This window comes from Lytechinus variegatus, chromosome 5 (assembly GCF_018143015.1).
Source record: "Lytechinus variegatus isolate NC3 chromosome 5, Lvar_3.0, whole genome shotgun sequence".
NCBI classification, from domain to species: domain Eukaryota; kingdom Metazoa; phylum Echinodermata; class Echinoidea; order Temnopleuroida; family Toxopneustidae; genus Lytechinus; species Lytechinus variegatus.
Genome location: NC_054744.1, coordinates 7,908,968 through 7,933,746, shown reverse-complemented (window position 1 = coordinate 7,933,746; position 24,779 = coordinate 7,908,968). Strand labels below are relative to the sequence as shown.

General features: G+C 37.3%; 1 protein-coding gene across 1 annotated transcript in view; it reads left to right on the top strand.

Annotated features, from left to right (window-relative positions):
• The window catches only part of LOC121415188, a 40,188-nt gene extending 21,991 nt beyond the window's left edge, over nucleotides 1-18,197 (top strand). The window contains exons 3-5 of the mRNA XM_041608351.1: nucleotides 554-773; nucleotides 2,859-3,074; nucleotides 17,644-18,197. Of these exons, the coding sequence (XP_041464285.1) occupies nucleotides 554-773; nucleotides 2,859-3,074; nucleotides 17,644-17,955 (748 nt within the window). The 3' untranslated portion in view covers nucleotides 17,956-18,197. The remainder of the gene's footprint in view (nucleotides 1-553; nucleotides 774-2,858; nucleotides 3,075-17,643) is intronic.
• The last annotated feature ends 6,582 nt before the right edge of the window (nucleotides 18,198-24,779 follow it).

Below are 24,779 nucleotides of genomic sequence, written 5' to 3'. Positions count from 1 at the left end.
TAATGATTATTTTCTGTTGATTTAAACATTAATCAACTATTCAAAAGTTAAAAGAGACCTCTGGGACCTTGTTTGCTTTTAGTAAAGACAGGAAAGATGAATTTTTTAAAAATAGCCACATTTTTTACATTTTGCAATTTACTATTCTATTTTTTTTATGATGGAAAAAACTACAAAATTTTATCAATATTGCGATTTTTCTATTGGAAATTGAGACTTTATAGATTACTTTTTAAGAAAATTTGACTGCTGAAGTGAAATCTTAAACTTCATTTTTTCTCTAAAGTGATCATTTTCCATGGAATTGCCCATATGATAAAGAAATGTTTGAAAATTTTATATAAAGCTTTATATAAAGTTTGCTTTACGTATATGGCCACCTTGAATAATTATACCATTCCTATTCCTGCTATTCAGTAATATTCATATTGACAAACCATTCATAACTGTTTACTAACTTATGAATGCATTTAGTTTGAATTTTGTTTCTTGATAAAATGAAAATCAATGTTGTCCAACTCGCACCAATGAACCATATTTTTCTGACTCCTAGTTTTGGCTCGCGGAGCAGTGGTGAAGGTCCCATCTGCCGGATCTGCCACGAGGGTCCTCTCTCGGACGATGGCTTACTTGCCCCCTGCCATTGCTCAGGAACGCTCACCTACCAACATCGCAAGTGCCTGGAACGGTGGCTACAGACGAGAGGAAAAGATGCGTGTGAACTCTGCGACTATCACTTCAAGACGGAACGTAAAGGCCGGCCTTTCTCAGAGGTATTTATGTTCATTATTTGAACGATTGCGCATGAGACAAACTTTCTTTGAACTCAGGAGAGTGTTTCGTGAAAGGACTTATCAGTCAGACACTTTACCCGAAAAGTCCGGTTTATCCAACAGTTACCATAGGAACTGTCCTCAGCCAATCAAAATCAAGGAAAGTTGTCAGATCTGTCAATTTGTCGGACACACATGTCGATGAAACACTCCCCATGAGATTTTTCTCCTTAATCCCATTTATTTGACGTTCATGGGAAGAGATAATAAGTAGAGATACTTTTGATTAATGATTGCTATTATGATTTTTATTTCAGTTTTATTCAAAAAACATGTTATTCAAAGTTTGATGGCAGCTAGCAATTGGTTGTTTTGGCATCAGTCTAGAAGTTATTGATCTAAGAGTAAGATTTTTTTTGTCAGAAGAGAACTCTTTTAGGAGTATACTGATGTATAGCAGCTGAAAACTATGGTTGCCAACTAACGGTACACTTGTTGGGAATTTTTACCGTAAAGTAGGCTCTTCAACCCTTTTATGACATCTTTTCCTGACCATCTGTTCCTGTTATTTCGCATCCTTTTACATACTCTTCTGTTTTTTTCTTCTCTCTATTTTTCAGTCTCCCCCTCCCCCTCCTATATTCTCATTCCCCCTCTCCACCCTTTCCTATTACTATCTTTGCATCCTTCCTCACTTTCCCACTCACTCTCTTGCCCTCTTCCTCTTTCTCCTTCCCTCTTCCTCCCCTTTCTCCTTCCTCTTCCTTTGCCCCCTCGCCCCTTTTCCCTATCCCCTCTTGCCCCCTCCTCTCCACTCTTTTTCTCCTATTCCTCCTCTTTCTCCTCTTCCTCATTTTTCTTTTCTTCTTCCTTCCCTTCATTCCCTACCCCCTCTTGGCCCTTCTTCTCTTTCTCATCCTCTGGGTCTTCCTCTCCCTCTTTCTCCTCCTTATTCTCTTTCTCTTCATCTTTCTCCTCTTCCTCCTCTTGCTCCCCTTCCTCCTTCTCTTTTCTTTCCCCTTCCTTCTCCTCTTCTTCTTTTATCCTCTTGACCCAATAGTTCCTTCTCATCCACCTTTCCATTCCTCCTAGACATCTCCATCTTCATCCCTCCATCCCCCTCCTCCTCATCCTCGTCTTTCTCCCTTTTCTTCCTTCCTCCATCTCAGTGGAGGTCGGCATGATGCATGAGGGGGATGGGCAATTTCACCCTTGTGATGGCCAAAATTGCCCCCCCACCCCAAATTCTTCCAAAAAACATGCTTTGTGGTGACCATTCTTTCACCTTTTTAGAGTCACCCCAAGATCTGTGTCAAACAATATTAAAGATTACTTAGAAAATCAATATTTTAACTATGGCAGAATAGTGATTTTTTGCTGTTTACTGTCTAATTTTGCCGTTATTACCCCTGAAAATAGCCCCCAAAATTCTGCAATTGTCCCGATATTTGGAACAATTTTCCAAACAATAATGATGATAATGATAGTAATAATAATAGTAATAAAAGCTATTTTTATGCAGCATTTTTCCCATGATGACCCAAAGCGCTTTACAGCATATTATTACCCTGGTCATTGGATCCTTGCATGCCTGCATACATTGTATGTCCTTCACTCCCTGGGGAGTATTCCAACAAGAGTTCCAAGGCTCAGTTCCAAGACTCAATACTAAATCATACTCAACTACGTGTATATACTCCTTGAAAGCTAATCTAAAAAGAAACACCATGCATCACACTCTAAAGGCATGGTCACACCACCCGAGCATTGTTGGAGCGGTCGTGTAGCGGAGAGAAAAATCATCACCGCTCACTACCGTTCACCATTTTCGATTTTGATTGTTTTCGATTTTTTCCCCAATTTGTGAGCGAAATTCGACCCTCTCTCCCTACTGCTCCACGACCGCTCCAACAACACTCGGGCGGTGTGACCAGGCCTTTAGTTCAACTGCTCCTACTACTGCACCTGCATCGCACCCACTCTTGATCAATGAAGGAATACATGTACCTATGTACATTTTACTTTGTGAACTTATATTTGATACATTGAATATAAAATAAAAAAAAATGATTTCTGACCCTGCAGTGGATCCAGCAGCCTGAGCGTATCCGTGACAGACGCAACATCCTGGTAGACTGTAGCTGCTTTACCCTCCTCACCCCGTTGGTCTGCATCTCCACCTGGCTCTGTGTCAACGGAGCCTACCATTACCTCAACTACTATGAAGGGCGTGGCTGGGAAGGCATGGGGCTTGTTACCTTGGCAACCGTCCTCATCTTTATCTATCTGTTCTGGAGCCTGGTAAGATGTAGTAATGATTGTACTCCTTTTTTTTATGTGTGTGTGTGTGTACGTTTGTGAGTGTCTGTGTGTGTGTTTAATTTGCAGATGAAAAGAACAGATGGTTATTTTCTTGTTTCATTTATCTATCTCCCCCAAAATGGAATTCACCGTTAACCCGATTTTGAGGGCTAAAGGGCCTTTCATGATTCTTTTTTGTTTTTTTGAGGGGATGGAAGTTACTAGAGTGATGTGGTGCTTAGGACCAATCTTTTTATAAAAACTGACTTCATCATTCACTTTTTTATTTCGTCAGACTTGTATGAACTATCATTAGATGATGAAATTTGAGAGTAAATTGAATTTACTCTTTTTTTTCACTTTATATTTTCAGTATGCAAGTGTCAGTATAAATGTTTTAAATAAAATCATATTATTGGTAAATAGTTGAGACTGTTTATCCCCAGAACCCATGATTGGTCATCAGGCTTATGTCTCAGCAATAAGCCATACTGCACTCATACTTTGGCTTTACCAAAAGAAAAGAAAAAAAAAAACATGTAGAAAATCTGCCCTAGTAACCTCTCATAAGTGTCAAGATATAAAGTTCTGAGCATCCCAAGGTTGAGATACAAGCATTTTTACTCTTAAAATATTGCTGAGATTTTAGTCAGTATGTACGTTCATGCTTACATGTAAATGACCATTAGTCTTCAACTGTATTTTTTTATTCTATTTTTTATGTTTAAATTATTTTATTTAAATTTTGAAAATTCATATCATTATTTTATTAAAGCTTCAGAATCTACTTTCCAAACTGCATAGGAAAAATTAAAAAATTCACTTAGCCTACTTGATTTTTTTGTTGTTGACACATGATTTTGTTAAAAAGTAAATTCATTCCTAATATGACTAATACAACTTTCAGTATTTCTGTTTCTACGCCTCAAGGGGGGGGGAGAACATGTTTGTAATTTTTTGAAAAACTTAAAACCTCTTCACCCCAAAATACATTAATAGATTGCTCAATTAATATTTGCTTGTTTGAATAATGATTAATCAGTATCCATCTGTCAATTGGCAATCATGAGCGAATCCTATACCCGAGACCTTGATCTGCTCTGTCTAAACCTAATCAATCCCGACACCTGATCGAGCAGGAGAATTACACGCCCGGCTGGCAGCTTCCCCGAGCGCGAGTGATGCGCAAGCGACATTCCCCAGGTACACTAGACCGCAGATTGCCAGACGATTTGTAAAGACATTTGCCACACTTGGATCAAATTTGCAAACTAGGGTGGCAACAATGATGAACTCCAATTGTCTGGTTGCCATGGCAATGTGTCTATACCGTTGGCTACATGAATTACGCATTCACTGACGACAGACGAAAGGGACCCTGGATGTGAGTGGGATCAACGTTGAAAATTCATCTAGAACGTTGTCTAGCTCTTATCAAATATGCATTTCTGAGATAACACGTTGATGGAAGTTTTTTTTTTTTGCTATTGCATTTGATGAGCACCGACTTGGTCATGTGATCTATTATAATATCATTTTTGTATGGTACATGCAGCTCCATGCTTGCCCATCATGAAATGAGCAAATGTTATCATAGTGACTGCATTTTTACCGCTTGAATTCAATAATAACATAAAAGGCCAACATGTGATGTCACAGTGAACATTTATTTTAAGAAAACCGTCTTTAAAATCGAATCAAGGTCAATTCATTTAAACATTTATCATCTTGTAAGTTCTGACGTGGTTTCAGCTGTATAGCCCAACTTGGGAAAGAAAACTAGGCAAAACCAAGCAGGCTTAAAAATCATCAATGCAGATAGCACATGTGAGCTTGAACGAACATGTGTACCTTTAGCCCGGCTCACACCTTTGCGTTTTGGGCTTACGTTCAGCTGCGGACAAATGCAGTCAAACTCAACCAAAATCCATATGCAGAGCTGCCAAATAGTACTGATTTTCAGTATTTAGTACTGAAAAATGAGAAGAATACTGATGGTTTCATGCAAAATACTGATTTCTCAAGTTTCATTTTTATGTGTTGTCCTTTGGTATTTCTTTGAAAATAGTGATTTCCTCGCCAAAATACTGATTTTCAGCTTTAAAAATACTAAAATGTTCTTGTTCAGGTTGGCAGCTCTGCATATAATCTTTGGAGACAGGTCAATGCGGTGAGAACGCATAAGGATGAATAACAACGGGTAACAGCAATCGGCTTTAATACACAGGCATTAGCAAAGCGTTGGTGCTCGATTCATCTCGCTTTATTAGCTCCCATCACCTTGCTTTATTGCGTGCAACTTTGTACGAGCACCGACAAAGCTTAGAGGCAAAAGTCAGATTACAACCAAATATTTTGCTGCAAGCCTGCATAGTTTGCTGCATTAAATTGCGTATGGCTGTTTTTGGCTAACGCAGCTACAAACGCAAAGGTGTGAGCCAGGAATTCGATAAAGACCCAACTCTGAAGTACTGACAGAATACCTGTGCATATTTTGCTGGTTATTAAGTATTTGCCTCGTAGATTCAAGCTGTAAAAATTAAGTCCTCTCTTAATGAACACCCCCACCCAAAGAACGATAATAATTATGAATAAATAAAACAAATAAATATATTTTTTTCAAATTATGATAAACAAACTGAAATGAAATTAAATAAATAGATGAATAAGCTAAAAATTGAAGAAAAAATATGAAAATGATAATTAAAATGTTAAAATATAGAATGAAATTAGATTTAAGCAAAGTTAAAAAGAAAAGAATGAAAACGACTAATACAAAATCATAAGAAATAATAAACAAAAAGTTAGATTCTACAAGATAGAGGTCGATCAGATATAATTTTTTTTAATCTTAAAGCAATATTTCTACCCTTGAAAGATACATGCAGCTCTTAATAGCCTTTAGGCCTACCTTCAGAAGAGTTAATAGGGAACCTTGACATGTGTTTTTTTCGGGTGTTTGCCAGGCCCCAAGGTCCCTCTTCTAATTATCTATCCCTCCCTCTTCTATCCTTTATGGCATATTAACATCAGTTATGGCCTTATGGGGTAGAATTTATTATAACATCATAACTGTTGGGGTGTTGAAAGTGTGGAAGATCTGTTCAAGCACTCATTTATATTCCCTTACAACAACAGATTTTAAGATGCTTTATTTACCCGTAGAGCATAGTGGTCTGGTGGTTGTGACTTGAGCCTTTGAAACAGAGGGTCGTGGGCTTGAGTACCAGTCATGACGAAAATTGATTGACACTGAGCTGCACTCAACCTAGGTGAGGCAAATGGGTAAATCTGGCAGGATTAATACCTTGAATGCACTAAGCACCTTTAGCAGCTAGAGGTGAAGTTGGGGTAAAGTGCGCAGTTGGATAGGCCACTAGATTATGAGTACCTCATAAATGCTGTGTTATTGTTGTTGTTGCTGTTGCTATTATTAATATTATTTTACCATGCATTTGTGCTCTAGATAAGTTTTTTTTCAAAAGTTTTTAAAGCGCATCATGACATGTTGAAAAAGATGCATGATTTTGTAGAACCAGAGACGAAGAAAATTGAAGAAACGTACATGTAGGTCTCAAATTTTACGATTCGATTATAACATTAAAGTATGCGCTCCCATTTCGGACCTGCATAGCAGGCACTGGAAATTGACCTTTGCTTCCTGGGTCAAAGTATGCCGTACAGTGGGTGGTATGAACTGGTAGAGAATCAGCATTTGTTTAAACTCGATTGAACGCTATCCCCACGTGTTGTGTAAATTGCATGGATGATTCCAGCTTTAGAAAGTGGCTTGAACGCACCCCAAGACATCATACCCAGAAGGCGCCTAAAACCTTGGCTTTTCATTTCAGATGCTTGAGGAAATAAAGGAAAGGAATTAATGTCATTATTTGAAGGTTTGAATTTGGGATGTGTGTGGAGGGGGGAGGAAAATGTGCCGTGTTTAAACTTGGAAAATGCATTAAAAAAGACAAACTGAAGCTTTTTTTGACATGCATTTCCATGTTGTGACTGGTTTCAATATAACTATACATTTTAGGCAGTGTTATAAAGCAAACTTGCGTATAATATACATAAATAGGACTAATACTTACATGTAAGGATACTTGTTTCGTATCCAAATTTTACAAAGCACTTTCATGTGGTATCATAGTGATTTTGAAACTTGGGCAGTAGGCCTGAAAGATAACTCCCAGAGAGGGTGGGGGGGGGCACTACCATTGACAAGTGGGTACCAGGCGCAACCATGGGATTTCGAATAGCACCCTAAACAATTGTTTTCCATATTCTGAAAATGCACCTCTAACAAGAATTGACTTGTGAAACACTACCCTCATCAAGTATTGGAAACAAAACAGTATACCCTTGACAAATATTCCCTGAATTGACTCCCTAAACAAGTACAGCGATATTTAAATTGCTATGTCACAGACGTGATCATGGACGTTGGCTTTACCTTAATTTACTTTCATTGTGTGTAGCCCCACCTCCCACCCGTCGCTCAAATCGGACTCTAAACACATAGTACATCCTTTTTAAAGCATTTTAGTCTTTTTTATACCCTATTAAATTTGACCGTAAACACGTAGCTTTCCTTGCAAAATATACCCCCTTTTCGGTATTTTAGTGTTTTTGACACCCTCATTACGTTACAGACGTAACATGCCCAATCTGGAAAAAGAAATCATTTTTACGTGTTCTTTGGTCACGCCTGGTATCCACTCGTCAATGAAAAGACCCGCGGAGATAACTACCAAATGTGGTAAATGATCTCAAAATGATTTCAATCAGGATCCAATAAAATTACCACCCAAGTGTTTGTACGTATGAAAAAATATAAATATTATGTGCAAAGTGACTCTGGAAGAAAATGTGTAATTGCTGAGAAATGAGCAAAATATGTGTAAGCGCAGAATTCTATCAAATGTTGGGTATTTTTCCAAGCAACATTAATGCACTGTCCCACATATGCTTTTCTGTTTTAGTGATGATCAAAATTATCGGTTTTGAGCTAAGGTCTTATGATTTCACAAAGATATGTTAATTACATCTCAAAAATTTCTTGAGGCTTTAAAAGCACTCATAAGCAGAGAGCCATCTTTTATTTTTTACTCATCAAAATTTAGACCTTTCTTTCTTGATTTCAGCTTGATTATAGCTGCTAAAAGCTGGGCTCCCGGCTTTTATTGCTATGTATAACATTGCTCTGTAGCATCAAGAGGATTACCTCAAGAAATTCTTCATATATCCAAGGTTTGCAGCTGAAATGCCCCCCATTTTAAACATCTCTTTATGGATTTGATAATGATATAGATGTACAATTGCCACGTTACTGTTGGAAGCTCCTTGGTTACTCTGAATGGGGTCATGCAGCCTCTTGAAGGCAGCGATATAATTATCGTGACCTCCATTATCTCGGTATGTTGTCTGAAAGGGATTTTCCCTTTTTGATAATTTATATTGTTATGTAATTGTGAAACAGCCTCATTTGGTAGATTTTAAAATGTCATGCTGAGTATCAATGCATGGAGGAGAATAAAAAAACTCCACATGTGATGAAAGGTATTGAGAGTGAGAACAACAAACTATGTATAGAAATAGTGAATTCTAACATCCCCCCCATCCCTTGAAAGAACACATTTCTGTTTCGTAATTTTGCTGTAGGCCCCTTCAGATTTAACAAAAGTTTGAATCTCTACTTATGCAATGCATGTTTTACAGGCGTGGATCAATAGTTCCGACTTATTTGAGGTGCAAATTTGTCCAAAAAATTTGACAAGCCCCCCCCCAAAAAAAAAAAAAAAATAATAATAATAATGATTAGAAATAGTACAAAATTGGTCATTACTCGAAAATAAAGGCCATTTCGTCTCCCGATAAATTTGTAAGCAGAAAAAAAGGGATTGCTAATTTAATGGGATGAAGAAGGGAGCTATTCTATGGGATGCACTATTTCTTTTTTTTTTGGGGGGTGCCCATACCTGCCAGCATCCCCCTAGATCAATGCCTAATTATTGTGCTATAGAGAACAACCTGTGTAGAAAGGGACCCTTTTCTGTTATTTTCCTACCTTTTTATCTTTTCTGAGTGCCACCACTGTTTATTCTGTGTTTTTCCCCTTTATATAGACATGGCCCATTCATCATCAAGTTCATGAGGATATGATAAAATTTGAAATATTCATTAAGCTACAGTTCATGTAATAATTTTATAAATATTATAAAATTATCATAATAATACGAATGTTCTTGAAATATAGGATACAATTAATGATAATAATATGCAACATTTATGTAGTGCTTTATGATACAAATGTCTTTAATCGCTGCATACTATTACCCCGGCTTTAGCACAGCTATCGTGATCGGACGCTCGGGCATTCAAGGAATTCCTCCCTACCAGATAACCATTTACTACACATGGGTGGAGGTGGGTCACATGAATGCTGTGGTGGGATTTGAACCTTGGACCTTGTGGTTCAAAGACTGGAGACTTATCCACTTAGCCACAACACCTCTGTTAAGATGCCTGCTATTATATAGTCATTATAAATATACTTGCTTATATAGTATGCAAATATACAATGACACTCGAGGATCTGGCTAAAACTATTTGCATCGAAGGAACATCACTGGAGTGCGAATAGTTTTAGCCGGTTTCGAGAATGGGTCATTGTATATTTGTTTTATATCCCTTCCACTCATATCATTTTACAGCGAAATGATTTTTAATAAGTTGATATTAAACAATCGTCGAGAAATTGAGAAAAATAATTAATAAGTCTTGCTGTATGGATCGTCTGTTCAGCGAGTGCACCTGCTTAGTGCAGCTCGCCGAAAGTTTCCCGTGGCATGCAGTGGAGAGTTCCGTTTGGCTGAGCAGCGCTCTGCTCGCATCGCGCCGCACACCTCGCTTATCGCGAGGTAGGGGGGTCAAAAAACGTATAGTTCACTTTTGCCGTAGGGAAAAAATGTACTTTTGCGACGTCAGCAAGGAAAATGAACTATATCACGGCAAATCGTAGTAAAACTATTCTTTTTCTCCTTGTGTACACTCTCAATACAACAATCTTAAGTAAGGGATATAACACCTAATATACCTCTTTACCAAAAGTCTCTAAGCAACAGCAAAATGACCCGTGGCTTTAATTAGCATAGCTACTGTTACACGGTCAAGCGTTTCGAGGCATTGATTCCTGCCAGGTACCCATTTACTTCTCCTGGGTTGAGTGCAGCATTATGTGGATCAATGCTCTATATCCTCGAGTCTTCGAGAGCTTGCTTTTTATTTCCCTGCTGACTGAAGTTAGACGAGGGAAGGAATCACGTTTTGGGGCGGTGGAGTGGTGGTCTGTGGGTTACATGGTCCATTCCACCTTACAGATTGAGATACTTCCTCAGTTTTTGCCCAATACTCCCTGGGCGTAGTACACACTTTTGTTGTGGAGTAAAGACGGACAAGACACAATAGTCCGTATTCTGAAGTCTGGTTTAAATTAAACTCAGGTTTGAAGTTGTGGTTTAAGTATGGATGGCCAATTGTAACATAAATCACGAACAGTAGAGATATCATATTTCAGCTCATTTGGCTCTTAAGTCATTCATAATTATCTAGGAAGTATAAATAGATGATTGTTTTCACCATCGATGAATCAGGAAAGAGCAGAGTAAACGTAAGAAACGTACAACTTAATAAAAAAATAATACTTTTGGCTTCCCATACTTAAACCACAACTTTAAACTTGAGTTTAAGTTAAACCTGACTTCAGAATATGGGCCATTGGGTACAACATTGTCCATGTTAACATATTATGGCAATAAATCAGGGGGAAATAAAATCTTTTCAAGCAAACCACTCATGTTATGGGCACAAAGTTAACCCCCTACAATATATGATAAAAGTCTTTGGTAAAAATATTTAAGTGAATGAGTAGTCAGAGATGAAATCATATGGTAAAGCATGAATGCAAACAAGAGAACTACAGTATTTGGGCCTTCAAATTTTTTTCTCCCTTTTTTTACTGCTTCATTCTGAATGAAGTGTTGTCCTCTCTGGTTTATATGTTCATTTTTCCATCCATTCATTACATTTGATTTAATTACTGTATTCTTGGGAACTCCACTTCCGTCAGACACTTGAAATTCAGGAAGACTATAAAATGAGTTTGTCTTAAAAATTCATCCCCAAATGTTTCCTGAGTGTAAAATGGACCTATCATATGCACTTTTAACGATTGATTAATGGGCCTTGTTCTTGGTATTTCACTTTCAGTTTTATAGGCCTATTTATCTTGTGGGGAGTAAAGTTCCCTTTAAAAATGTGATTTTGCAAGAAAAGGCATTTTGAAATAGTATTTTGATGGGGGACGAAAGAAGTAAGGGAAGGACAGGGGCCGCAGAACGGTTTTCAAGGGGGGGGGGGGCTGACCATGCAAAAACTTGCAATCATATGGTAATTTCTATGTTTTTGTACACAGTTTTGGGAAAAAAAGGGGGGGGGGGCTGGAGCCCCTCCCCGCTTCCGCGGCCCCTGAAGGAAGAGAGATAGAGAGTGAGGAGCTAGTGAGAGGAAAATGAGGATGTACAGTATTTGCTACATGGAATTATTTGTACACTTCATATAACAATGCCAAATGAGAGGATGAGCTATGCTGGAACCGAAAAATTCCTAACGTAGCTATTATTAAATGCAACAAATTATATGAATGAGGAAAGTGTGATCAGTCATGTACGAATGATTCTGAAATCACATGAGATAATGCATATATGTTCAAACCTTGCTGTGATTATTGAAGCATAGCATTGATGCAGTGCTTCAATGATCATGACTTCATTTCATATTTTTATTGGAGAGATGAAACGATATGCTTCCATTTGATATGCAACTTTTAGTATTTCAATCGGTATTGTGCATCTCTCCAACGATTTTAGGCGAATAATCAGGCCGTTGTTGACACGGGTTCCATCAGATTCATATTGAATCATTTCCTGTTTAAATTAATTACCGGTAAACGAATGAAAAAGAAAGTATGGCCTTTATTTTGTGCCTAGTTGGAGATTTAGTGATTAATCATGTGATATAATGCATATTTCAGACCTTTCTGTGATCATTGAAGAGTGACAGGTAATGCTTGAATGATCTTGACTTATTTCATATTTTTTTCCGAGAGATTGGATGATATGATGGGGCAGGGAGAAAGGGGAGCACAAAATAATGATAATATAATATTCCGCATTTATATAGCGCTTAATACATCGGAACAACGTCTCTAAGCGCTTTACAGACATATTATTACCCTGGTCATCGGATCCTTGCATGCCCGCATGCAAATGTATGCACCTTCTCCACTCCCTGGGGGAGCATTCCAACAAGAGTTCCAAGACTAAATTGCTAGGTATACTACATAATAGGCTTTCACATCCTACCGGGTACCCATTTAACACCTGGGTGGAGAGTGGCAAATTGTGGATTAACGCCTCGCCAAAGGACGCGAGGCCGCGGTGGGATTCGAACACACTACCCTCTGATTACAAGGCGAGAGTCAGAACCGCTACACCACGACGCTTCCACAGGAAAAGGAGAAAGAGAGAGATAGTGAGAGAGAGAGGAGGAGGAGGAGAATAGGAAGAGGAGAGGAGGAGAGAAAGGGGGGTGGCAGGGATCGGGAGGGGGAGAGGGTTGGTAAATCAAGAGATGTATACCACCTCCTTATGACCCCATGTATGATAACATTTCTCATACAAAGTAACATCTCTCTTTCATGCAGACATGTACATGTCGATAGGTTTAGAGGCCCTCAGCGTGATAGCAAATCAACAATTTATATAAGTTCGTCTCGTGTCTGGTCACAAGTCGAGATGGCAGTTTGAAGTGGCTGTTTTTCATCAGCCTCTGTGCCAACACTGTCGGCAGCCATTGTGATCTTGTTCAGCTCGGATGATATGTCCTCAAGAGTTGAGTTATCGATACAGAATGTGCGATATTTATCTCCTGTGTCATCTGATAAGTTTGAAAGTAAATGGGATTGTTTAAAGGGTATTAAGGTTTCACAAAAATGATATTGTGGATGAAGTGAAACCTGGAAAACTGTTTGATCCCATTGCCCTTCCATCGGCCGCATTCCCTGTTTATTCATAAACTATATTATCAACAGTGCGTATCAAAAAAAAGTTTACACTTAGAAAAAATCCTGTAAAATTATGTATTTTTAATATCCTGATGATTTTTCCACATTTCAGCATTGGTACATATCCATTTAAGCAAATGACGATATAACTGTCGAAAAATATTTCCGCTTGAGTGAGCACCACTTACTTTTGAAAAGGTGGTGAAAAATGATTTGCGCAGAACTTTGAAATAGTTATGCGAATAAAAGTGGACCTTAATCATGGAGAACACATGGAATTTAGCTATTAAAATTGATTTGAAGATATCTTTTAACTTTTTAAACCTGTTTCCTTGCCCAAAACACTTCGAAGAGTGCATTGCGCCCCACCCCACTCCCCCACATACCGAGTCCATCGTGACGATATTTGCTTTACACTGAGCTGTGATTTACATGAAATGGCTTAGACTTGATTTTCATTTTGTTAATCATTGCCAAGCTTGGGAAAAGTGTGGAGAAACAAGTATTAAATGAAAAATGAAATGTAAAGCCACTTTGAATGATAAAAACTTAGTGAAAAATGCTGGAGATGGCTGATATAAACTTTTGTTCAGATTCAGTTATGTCCTCAGATCCAGCTGGCACAAAAAGGGTAAAGGTTGTGCTTACTAAGTGTTAAAATTTCAAATTTGGGCGGCAAAATTGTTACAAAATGCTTGAATGTATATGTTTTATTTCAATTGGCTAAAAGTGATAGGGAAATTTATGAGAAATGCTTCGCAGGGTAAGCTTGATTTCGCCCTTTCCCCTTGACACAGCGTGAAAACAAGCATTTCTGCGCAAACAGATTTCTGCGAGCTTTACGAAAATGGACAGTGCTCACTCAAGTGTAACATTCTGTCAAAACTTTTACTTTCATTTGATAGATGAGACCCAAACCCATAATTACATGAGAAAAATTTACCCACATGTTGTATTTTTTTTTTAATTCCCAGGGCTTTTTCAAAGTGTAAACTTTTTTTTGATACGCACTGTATATCATCAAACACTATTGGTGGTATGTAGAGAAAGAAAAGAAAAACAAAAGGGGAAAAAGAAGTGAAAAAAAACCTTATTATAGAAAGAAAACAAGAGCAATATATATATAACTAACAGGACCTATGTATTATATAATATATATACAGTGTATATATATATATATATATATATATATATATATATATATATATATATAAAGGACCTATACATACGGAGTCTGGCCGATGCGCTGTATATACAGAGAGGGAGAGTTCAAGAGAGAGAGAAAACATGGCATAGAAGAAACTTTGCACGTAGGGAAACGTCCAAACGGCACTTGCCTCATTAATGATAATTTGGAGGGCACCAGACAATGTTAAACATACAATAACCCAGTTTCTCTGTTTTTCATTTCTCTGACTAGCCAAGGTGTGTGACGTATTTATTATGTTTTAGAATTTCCCATCGGTTATCCTCTTTATAATTCATACAATCCACAGACTGAGCCAGGAAGTTAATTGGAAAAAATACCCTTTCCTAATGCTCTGGAAACATAACAAGCATAATCATGTTCAGTCTTTGTTGAAGATATATTGTGCAGGCCTGCTTATTGATTTCAAACCTTATATTTTTCTCTTTTTTTTCTGTAAACTAAAAATAATGAAATAATTTGCTGTTTGACCGTTCATGATGGAATTGGTGTACATGCTATATTTGCTGTGATTTATGCGCATTATGTATCTGACTGTAATCCTTATTTCTGTCAGTATCATGTATTTTGTGAAACTTGATATATCCCAAGTCTACTTTAACTTGACCCGATCCAAAGAGATGATAATGGTGATATTATGGTGGTGATGGTAGTGGTAGTGGTGATGGCGATGACGATGATGATGATTTGATGATGATGATGATGGTGGTGGTGGTGATGATGATGATGATGATGAAAATGATAACGATGAAAAGGGAGATTATGATAATAATGCTGGTGATGATAATTTCAATGATTATAATAATGATGATGCTAACAATGCAAAACATTTGTTTAAAACAGGTACTATGCCTCTAATCCAGTATATTCAATTGCCGTCATCCTATCATGCCATTAGTAAATGCATTTCATTTTCAACGTGGGTTCTAGCCATGATATAAGGCCATGGCTAGATCAACAATCGGTTTGACAATAACTGGGACCCCCAAAAATGGGACAGTCAAGATTATTAGTCTGGGCTGCATGTTCCATACATGTATATCTCATTGTGGAAATCCAAGAATCACGCTCAGTGTGTTGTGGGTAAATGTCCCTTGCCTGGAAGCTGTGTGAAACTGAAAATACTGTGTTGTAACAGAGTGTGTGTGGGGGGGGGTAGACAGGCAGACACAGGGATAGAGATGGTAAAACTGTATAGTTGTCTTGTAACAGAGTGTGTCCAGGGGGGGGGAGGGAGCAAGAGATAGGTAGGTAGACACAGGGATAGAGAGAGAAGAACTGAAAATTCTCATGTAATACTAGTAGAGTCTTTGGCAAGTGGGAGGGGTGGGAGAGTGAGCAAGAGACTGCAAGGCAGACATACAGGGATAAAGAGAGAGTAGGCTGATTGCCAGGGAGAGAGAGAGAGGAAGGAAGAAAGAAATAAAGATAGACATAGACAAGTAGACAGAACAAAAAAAAAAACAGACAAAGATTAATAGAGATTGAAACAGATCAAGAAAGAGAGTTATATGCTTTTCACACTGCACTTTTTTTCATTAACCCCGGGAAATTGGTGGAGCTAGGGGGGGTCTTAGCGCCCCCCCCCCCCAATTTCCTGGGGTTAAGCTTAGCTTACTTCATTATTAAACTGTTTAAGCAAAGTGGGCTAGCACGGTAAATAGTATGGTACTATCTGGCCCTGCAAAAAAGCAGGGTTAGCTGGCTTATCGTGGTGCTAGCACCACAATTGCGGTGCTAAGAGATGCGGTGTGAAATGAACAGGGCTAAGGAAAAGTGGGGCTAAGCATTAGCCAGTCACAGAAGTCGAAATTGCACATTAATCGCACTCTGTGTGGGAAAATCAATATTCATGAGCTGTGTGATAGCCCAGGGTTAAGGCATTAACCCCAGCTATAAAGCAGATAGTAGTATGGGGTCAAGAAAGACAGTGTGAATAAAAAAAGAAGATAATACGGGGTTAAGGATAATATGGAGTTAAAGAAATGCAGTGTGAAAAGCATATTAGAAAAAGTGGTCTAAATCCTTGGGGGCGGGTTGTGAAGAGAAAGTGGGTGGAATGATGTTTTACAACTTTTTTCGTTATAAAACAGAGGTAATTGCAGATGAAGGTAGATCTGAATGTAAAGGAAAATATGAAACAATATTAATAGATAAAGATTGTGAAACTGACAGCTCATTTCCTGGCATCCACATCAGGCATTGATGAATGTCACAAGTAATTTATGATTATTCTTTTTTGTTCTTTGTCTGCTCAATTTCAAAGTCATACTCGAAGAAAGCTCATTTCTTACGATCTTAGTCCTATCAGTCTGCATCATTAAATGTCTGCCTTCTTTGAATATTATCAGTTGTATAATAGAAATATTGGAAGATTTTAAAAGTCAGAATCAGAGTTATGACATTCATTGCTAGTTCTCGTATTGAATCCACAGCCAATTTGAGGAGAGACCTCATTTGTACTAGTCTTTGAGATTAATATTGTACGTCATCAGTAGATATGAAGTTATTATGGGTGTAGTTCTTTAGATAAGACTTTTACTTTACTGCCATTTAATTATTGGAATAAGGAAGAACCTTCAACCCTCGACAATGATTCCCTACACCATTCTTTCCTTCATAAACATCTATTTGATATATTTTTTTATATATTCATTTTAACTGAAAACTTGATGATTCTTTTGAAATTTTCCTATTCATTTATTTTGCGAGGATTCGTTTTGCTGTAAGCATGTTGAACTGATATTTGAAAATTTCTCTTACGTGATTGTGTTGATGATGCTCATTGTGATGATGATGATGCTCATAGTCATGATGATGATGATGATGATAAGGATGATGATAATGATATTTATCGTTTGATGGTTATGATGATTGTGAAGATGATAGTTCCAGTTGTAATAGTCATAATTATCAGTTGTAATAGTCATAATTATATAGATGATTATATTTATAATAATAATGATGATAACATGTGTAGTGAAAACTGTAGTCATATTGAATAACGATGACAACATCAGCAATGAATGCTACACAATATTCAAAGAAGTGAACAAAAACAATGATAATACTTGTGCAAACAATAATTGTCTTTCGGTTGTGCACTCCATTGCAGTTCAGAGATGACAAAGAATCTCTTCATTCTTGGTCAGTCTTTTTGAATGATCTCTTCCAATCTTGTCACTGATTTTGATTTTCTGGCCTATGTTTTTTTACTCTCCTCTCTCGTTCCACAGATGTCACTACGCTACCACTGCATCGTCTGGAGGACGTGGCGAAAGGAGCATCAACGCGTCCACGTCGTCATGGAAACTGGGGATTCACAGAACAACAATAACGATATCAGCATCAGCTCAGCATCATCATCATCCTCCAAGAAGTCCAAGGTCGTCGGTAGCTCCGCAGCCAGCCGTTCTTCCTCCATGAAGACCCCAAGTAGTTGTACCTCTTCGCCCAGGAGTCTAGACAGCTTCACCCCTTCCTGGACTAGTCCTTGCAGTTATAGTAACCCCCTCCATGCTCCTCTTGCGAGTATGACAAGCCTCTGATGTTCATTTTCGAAACCCTGGTCATCTTGTGCTCATTTCCTTATTTATTTATTTGTATTTGACTAAAAGGGGGTGCATCTATGTGGATACTGCAGACAAGACTTCCTTGAAAAGCAGGTTGGTTTGGTACCCTTTTGCACATATTAATTCAAACTCTGGTATAAAGTTGTGGTCTTGAAGGACAAGTCCACCCAAACAAAAACTTGATTTGAATAAAAAGAGAAAAATTCAACAAGCATAACACTGAAAATTTCATCAAAATCGGATGTAAAATAAGAAAGTTATGGCATTTTAAAGTTTTGCTTATTTTCAACAAAATAGTTATATGAACGAGCCAGTTACATCCAAATGAGAGAGTTGATGACATCACTCACTATTTCTTTTGTATTTTATTATATAAAATATGAAATATTTTTATTTTCTCATCATTATCATGTGAAATGAAGTCTCATTCCTCCCTGAACACGTGGAATTCCATTATTTTAACATTTTGTGCTTCAGGCAATGAGGTCCTGATCATCAAATTCATAAAAATTGAAATATTGTATAATTCAAACAATAAAAAACAAAAAAGAAATTGTGAGTGAGTGACGTCATCGAATCTCTCATTTGGATGTAACTGGCTCGTTCATATAACTGTTTTGTTGAAAATAAGCGAAACTTTAAAATGTCATAACTTTCTTATTTTACATCCAATTTTGATGAAATTTTCATCATTGTTCTTGTCTGATTTTTCTCTATTGATTTAAATCAACATTTTTCTGAGGTGGACTTGACCTTTAACTATGGATAGCAACGTGTGACAGGTATCTCTCTCACGGAACAAATGTAATTTTGCCAGCTCATTGGACACTCAGATCATTCCTAATTGACTGGGAATAATTGATGAAAGAGCGAAGTAAAGATGGGAAATATGAACTGGGTTTCCAAAAGAAACTGATCAAATTTTTGCAAGTGCACTGCACAAATCCCACTCAGTCAAAATAAACAATATTTTTACACAGCCTAGCTTCAATAATCTTTACTAAACATGTGTCAATAATGAAGTGGTCAGATGGTAAGTTTGATTTAATCCCATCTCATTTTCACTGGTCTTTGTTTTGGCATTCTGTGACTTTGGATTCTGAAACCAATGTGAGGGGCTACAGCCTCTCTTTGACTGAACCAATCTCTTAATTATTGACATGTGCTTAGAAAAGATTATTGGAAGCTAGCCTGTGCAAAAATATTGTTCATTTTGACTGAGCTGATTTTCTGCAGTGCCTTTGTAAAGTTTAATCACTTTTTTTCTTTTGGAAGCCAGTTTATAATGTAAATGCAAGTTTAAAACCCTGTGGCTATCCATAAGTTTGACACAGAGTTAGACCATGGCATATGTTAATCTATTCTAAAGAACACAGGCTTTTGAGATTAACAATCGTGTCAAATTGTAATAGAGTAAAATGAGCAAAACATATCAATGATGGTGAGGAGATTATACACATACGCCGAAAGCGTACTGCTAACGTCGGAGGCGGCTCGCCTTTTGTGTATCACTTCCCTCTTTTTGATCGACGCCCCCTCAGACCGAGTCCAACATTGGATGTGGTTTGAAGCCGCCTTCATGTCGGCATCAGTCCTGCAATTGGTATGTGTATCACCTCCAAGTGGACTCGGGCCGGCTTGACCAATGAACCGGCAATAGCAAACACTAGTTATTGTAATAAACACTTCTTGGCCCCATCTCTTGTAAGAGTTGCGATTGATCCGATCAACCGCAACTATGAAAAGCCAGCAACGTCAAAATTTAAATTGCATGTTTGTTCAAAGTATTTTCTAGATATGACGTAATGTCATTTATTCATCGTTTTCTTGAAAATTCAGGGTGCTGTTTTTTCCTTACAAACGACATTTTGGACATTTCCTGGAGACGAAATTATGACATTGTTGGATTTCCATGTAGTAAGGTTGCTTAGATCAATCGTAACTCTTTGTAAGGTGGGGCGTGGGCCATTTTCAACCATTAGTTCAACATTTTGACTCTGCCATGCCCTGCTCTCTGTCTGTAGCTATTTTGTGCCAGTGTTCTCACTTACATATTCTCGTAATAGGACTGGACTGTCTGCCACATGCAATGACAATCCAAACCGTAGCAATTTAGGCACATCTTAACTGTCGCTGAGATTTGTATGTTGTCATTATTTCATTCAGTATTATTTGTCAATATAACAACAATTTTACTATGAGAAAGAATTATTTTCCCCCGATTTATTGGAATTTTGGTATCATGAGGTTTTTTTGTGTAGATTATAAAATGTGTATTACATTATTGTTTGTTTGAGAAGCAGCAAAGCTTTCACTTGTGACATTGAACAAATAGTCATAAGTTCTGTTGTCACATCTTTCCAATTTATGCCCTGTTAGATGAAACCTGCTGAATAACTGATATGAGAAACGCATTACAGATTTCCTCTCAGCCATTCAAATTGCACTATTCCTGTGGCATGTATCGGTTGATTGCTACCAATCTATAAATGGTTTCCTATGTAATATCAGTAACACTAGAGGCCGTTTCCTGAAGCTGTCTGTAAGTTTGCACACAACTCTTGATACATGACCGGTGATTTGTTCTTGCGCTGTCAAAATGCCCCAAATTTTGAAATATCGATGGTTAGATTGAAGTTCCTAATTCCTACAGCCGTTCATGGGTTTGAATTTACCCACATTGTGCTGCAGTCAATAGGTGGCAGAATTAAGTCCTGAGGGCTGGAAGGCGGCTCGAGCTGGAATACATTATTTCTTGATTAATGGCGTTATGTAAATGCCTTAATATTTTTTTCATTGATAATAATGACTGAAAATCTGATTTAGCTCTATTAAAAGAAAATATACCAGGAATGCGTTAATACGAACAGTTTTTAACCACTAGGTATAGATGAACTAATAATAGTTTTCATCGCCCAAATAACCGGCCTATATTGTTGATTGTCATTCTTGTTTTATACATACATACTTGGCTCATGATGCTTTGAATAAACAACTGGATCAAGTTGGCTATATTAATTACTGTCATCTTAAAAACAAGAAAATGTGCCTCTTTTTGGAGCTGTGAATTAATGGGTTGTTTTGCCTTGCAGATCGAACTGTATCTGCTGTCCTGTGTATTCTGATACCAAGAAGGATTTCATGTCACGTGTATTACACGGGGCGTGAATATGAGATTGTTATTATAATACTCTCACACACTCGTCATGAAATCCTTGTGACCTTGTTATGCAATTCTAATTAATTAGCTTTCGTTTATGAAAGTAGAATGAATTTTCACTTTCAGTTTTATTCCTCCAACCATGGACCCATTACTTGCTGTACAATATGGATCTTTCGTGGACCTTCATTGTATTTAAGCAGAGCTATTGAAAGTTTGTTCAATAACTATCCTAGCCTCCTCTAGCGTATGTGCAGCTTGACTGTAATACACACATTTTAGTGTGGTAGACCAACTACAATGTATGTTGCTGTTTGGTTATGACTCCCCACCCCCCTCCCCCTCTCCCCACAGGCATTAAGCAAAATCCAGAAGATCGACATGCATGTGCTATGTAAGACGGCATTTAATATTTTTCTATTCATTTCTTGTCACCCATTAACACACAGGTGGATATTTAAAAAATATATGATAATGCAGACATAATCGTGAACATCGGATCAGAATTTCAGTTTATTTATAATGGATCTGAATTTTTCTTAATGGTCCACATTGACCATAGATTTTTGTTTTATGTTCATTCGACTTGCAGAATTTGTTATTGAATTGTTTCGGATGTGTAAAGAATTTTTGTTATTTTTCACAATTTAGTTTAGAATGTGAACACCTTGTATTTTAATTTATTTATCGTTTGTTGTTTATACAAAGTTGTGCAAATACATATATATCTTTCTCTTGTTTTGGGTTCTGGTTTATCCAAAGATATTAGTTTTGAAAGTTGAATTTAGTTTTGTTTCAAATTGTTCCAAAGTTATTTTGTTTTCTTTAATAGCCGGTGCCATGTATACATTGTACCTTTTAGTGTAATTTCACAAGACTGGTAAAACTAATGCAGAATTCGTCTTGGCTACAAAATAGCAATGTATTAAACCTCTGTGTGTGACTCTTGAAAATTTTTCTGAAGAATCTAGAGATTTCCTTCAGTTTTGTTCAATTTTTCAACATTTTTGGATTTTTAAAGTGTACCAGTGCTCGTAGATAAATTTGTGAGTTTAAAAGCACTTTTTGATGAAATGGCACTCAGTGTATCTATATAACATGTACATGTGTATATACAGTATATGAAATTTATATTCACATTTTGCACGGTGCTCTATGTAGAGCCTGGTCTTTAGTTTGATAATTTTCAGAAAGAAATATGGTGGGTTTTTTTGGGGGGGGGGGTTTAATGAAAAAAATTTTCTCATTAATACATCATGGGCTGTAATCTCTCTAGTTTAACTGAAACCATAGTCCAAGTCTAGGCTTAATTATGGAAGCTAAAAAAGTCGAAAATTTGTTTTCACACTGTAATGGAGCGCTGTGGCCCAGTGGATTAGTCTCTGGACTTTGAAACAGAGGGTCATGGGTTCAAATCCTAGCCATGGCATAGTTTCCTTCCGCAAGATATTAATCCTCATTGTGCTACACTCAACCCAGGTGAGGTGAATGGGTACCTGGCAGGAATTTATTCCTTGAAATGCACCGAGTGCTGGAAGGCTGCTTGAGCTACAGCCGGGGTAATAATATCCAAGTCCTTTGGAAGCGCATAGAGACATTAGTCATGATGTGTTATGCGCTATGCAAGAACTGTCTATTTTATTATTAATGTTTCTTATAATTCCTGGGATCTTTCCCATGGCTTGATGATGGTGAAGAAAACTATCATCATTATTCTGAAATATTTATGAACAAATTTATTTAGCTCTAAATTTGCCGGTAAATCGAACGGTATATATTGAAATGTTAGATCTAGTCTCAGATGGCTATCTATAGATAAACCTCAAAATTATTAAAAAGAGTTGATATTAAACCCAGGTTCAGAATACGGGCCATAAAGTCCACTGCGCGGTACCGATGGCATTATTCAAATTCTTCTTTTGAAAAATTCTTTTGTCAGACATTTTCGTTGCTTTCTCGTAGGGTTTTAGCTAAACCTTTTTTAACCCAGGCTCTTGTTATGTACATATAAAAAGTTTTCACAATAACGGTGGGGATGGATTCTTCAACACAGAAAATCTATTGTTAAAAGCCCTTCTCGACTAATCAGTCTTTGTCGAAAATTGGTGAGTCAACACAGTTTCATCTCGAGCGACATATTTGCAATTTTTTGTCAGCTCCGAATCTTAGGACAATCGGCTGTCCCGGTTCAACTATTTTTTCGACAAAGACCTCTCAACTGTTTATTGTGATTTGATGGGCATCTTCAATAGATTTTCTGTGTTGTAGAATCCATCCCTGTCGCGATTGCAAAAAAATGGCTAATATTTCTGTCAATAATCAAAGAGTTAGAACAATTCTGTTGCCGTGGGTACATACCGGTATTGTAAACACCTATTAAACGTGTTCACGCGAGTGAATGGGAAGCTGAATGTCACACATTCATACCATTTCACACGTACAGTTAAAATTGTATTGTAATGTACCGTGTCACAGTCAAGAACAAGGTAATGTCACTATAAAAATTAGGACTCAATGCATTGCGCTTAGTAAATGCAGGTGCAATATACGCCTAGGGCTTACTGGCAAATGCGCATTACTGCTTCAGATCTGATGAGTGTTTGAGGGATTTTGCTTTTCGCTTTCAATAATTCTTTCTTACTTTCATAGATTAACAGGAAAAAATTTACAATTGCTCGTATTTCTTGCGAACAATTTTTATACGTGCGATGGTGCGGATTTCGCAATCGGTGAAAGAGACACTCCCTTTTTTACCTCGTGCGAAATCTGGCACTCATGCCTAGTCGCTATTTGTATTCTGTTTCATGCAGAATAGTATTGATAATAATGTTAGATTTGTTATGCGCATAATAATGAATACTTAATTCTCTATATGCGCATAATAATGAATACTTAATTCTCTACGCGCTTTACAATGAAATGTAATAAACTGAACTTATAACATCTACAGGAAATTACAACAAAAACTAAACAATTCTGAGCTGTTGAATCCAGTCATTCTTGCCTTTATCATTCTCTCGTTATCTATTCTTCCATTTTTTTTCTCCAATCATATTTTGTGGTATCATTTTTGTTCACTTTATTCACTTATTCCACGTGCATCTTTTCCATAATGTACTTCAACATGTTTTTTCTGCACTATGCCTTCACTAGTAAAATAATAGATGAAAGTTCAGTATATTGTTATTGTACAACGCCTACTTAGCTTGTTGTATGCAAGCAAATTGTACCGTTGCACTCACGATGTACCATCCAAAATGTACCATTGCACGGCTTTGGGAGGTGACGTCATATGATGCAATTCTATGCGCTCAGCTCAGTTAATGAAAGTGAAATACGCGCATAGCTTGCATATGCAATGCTGCTCGAGGTCGTGTCTTCTTTTCTTATGCTTTCAATATTTTTGCTCCATTTTCATAGAACTCTGAAGGGTTGTACAACACAAATAGGGAATATTCGTATTTGTGCAATGGTGCAAGATTTTGCATTCGGTGAAAGAAACACTCTCTTCAACTTGGCTAATGTCTCATTGAATAGAGCATCTTTCTTTCACCTCATGCGAAAATCTCGCACCATCGAACTCGTGCCTATTCGCTATTTGTATACTGTCAAGCAATTGTCCATTCATTTCAAATTAAAA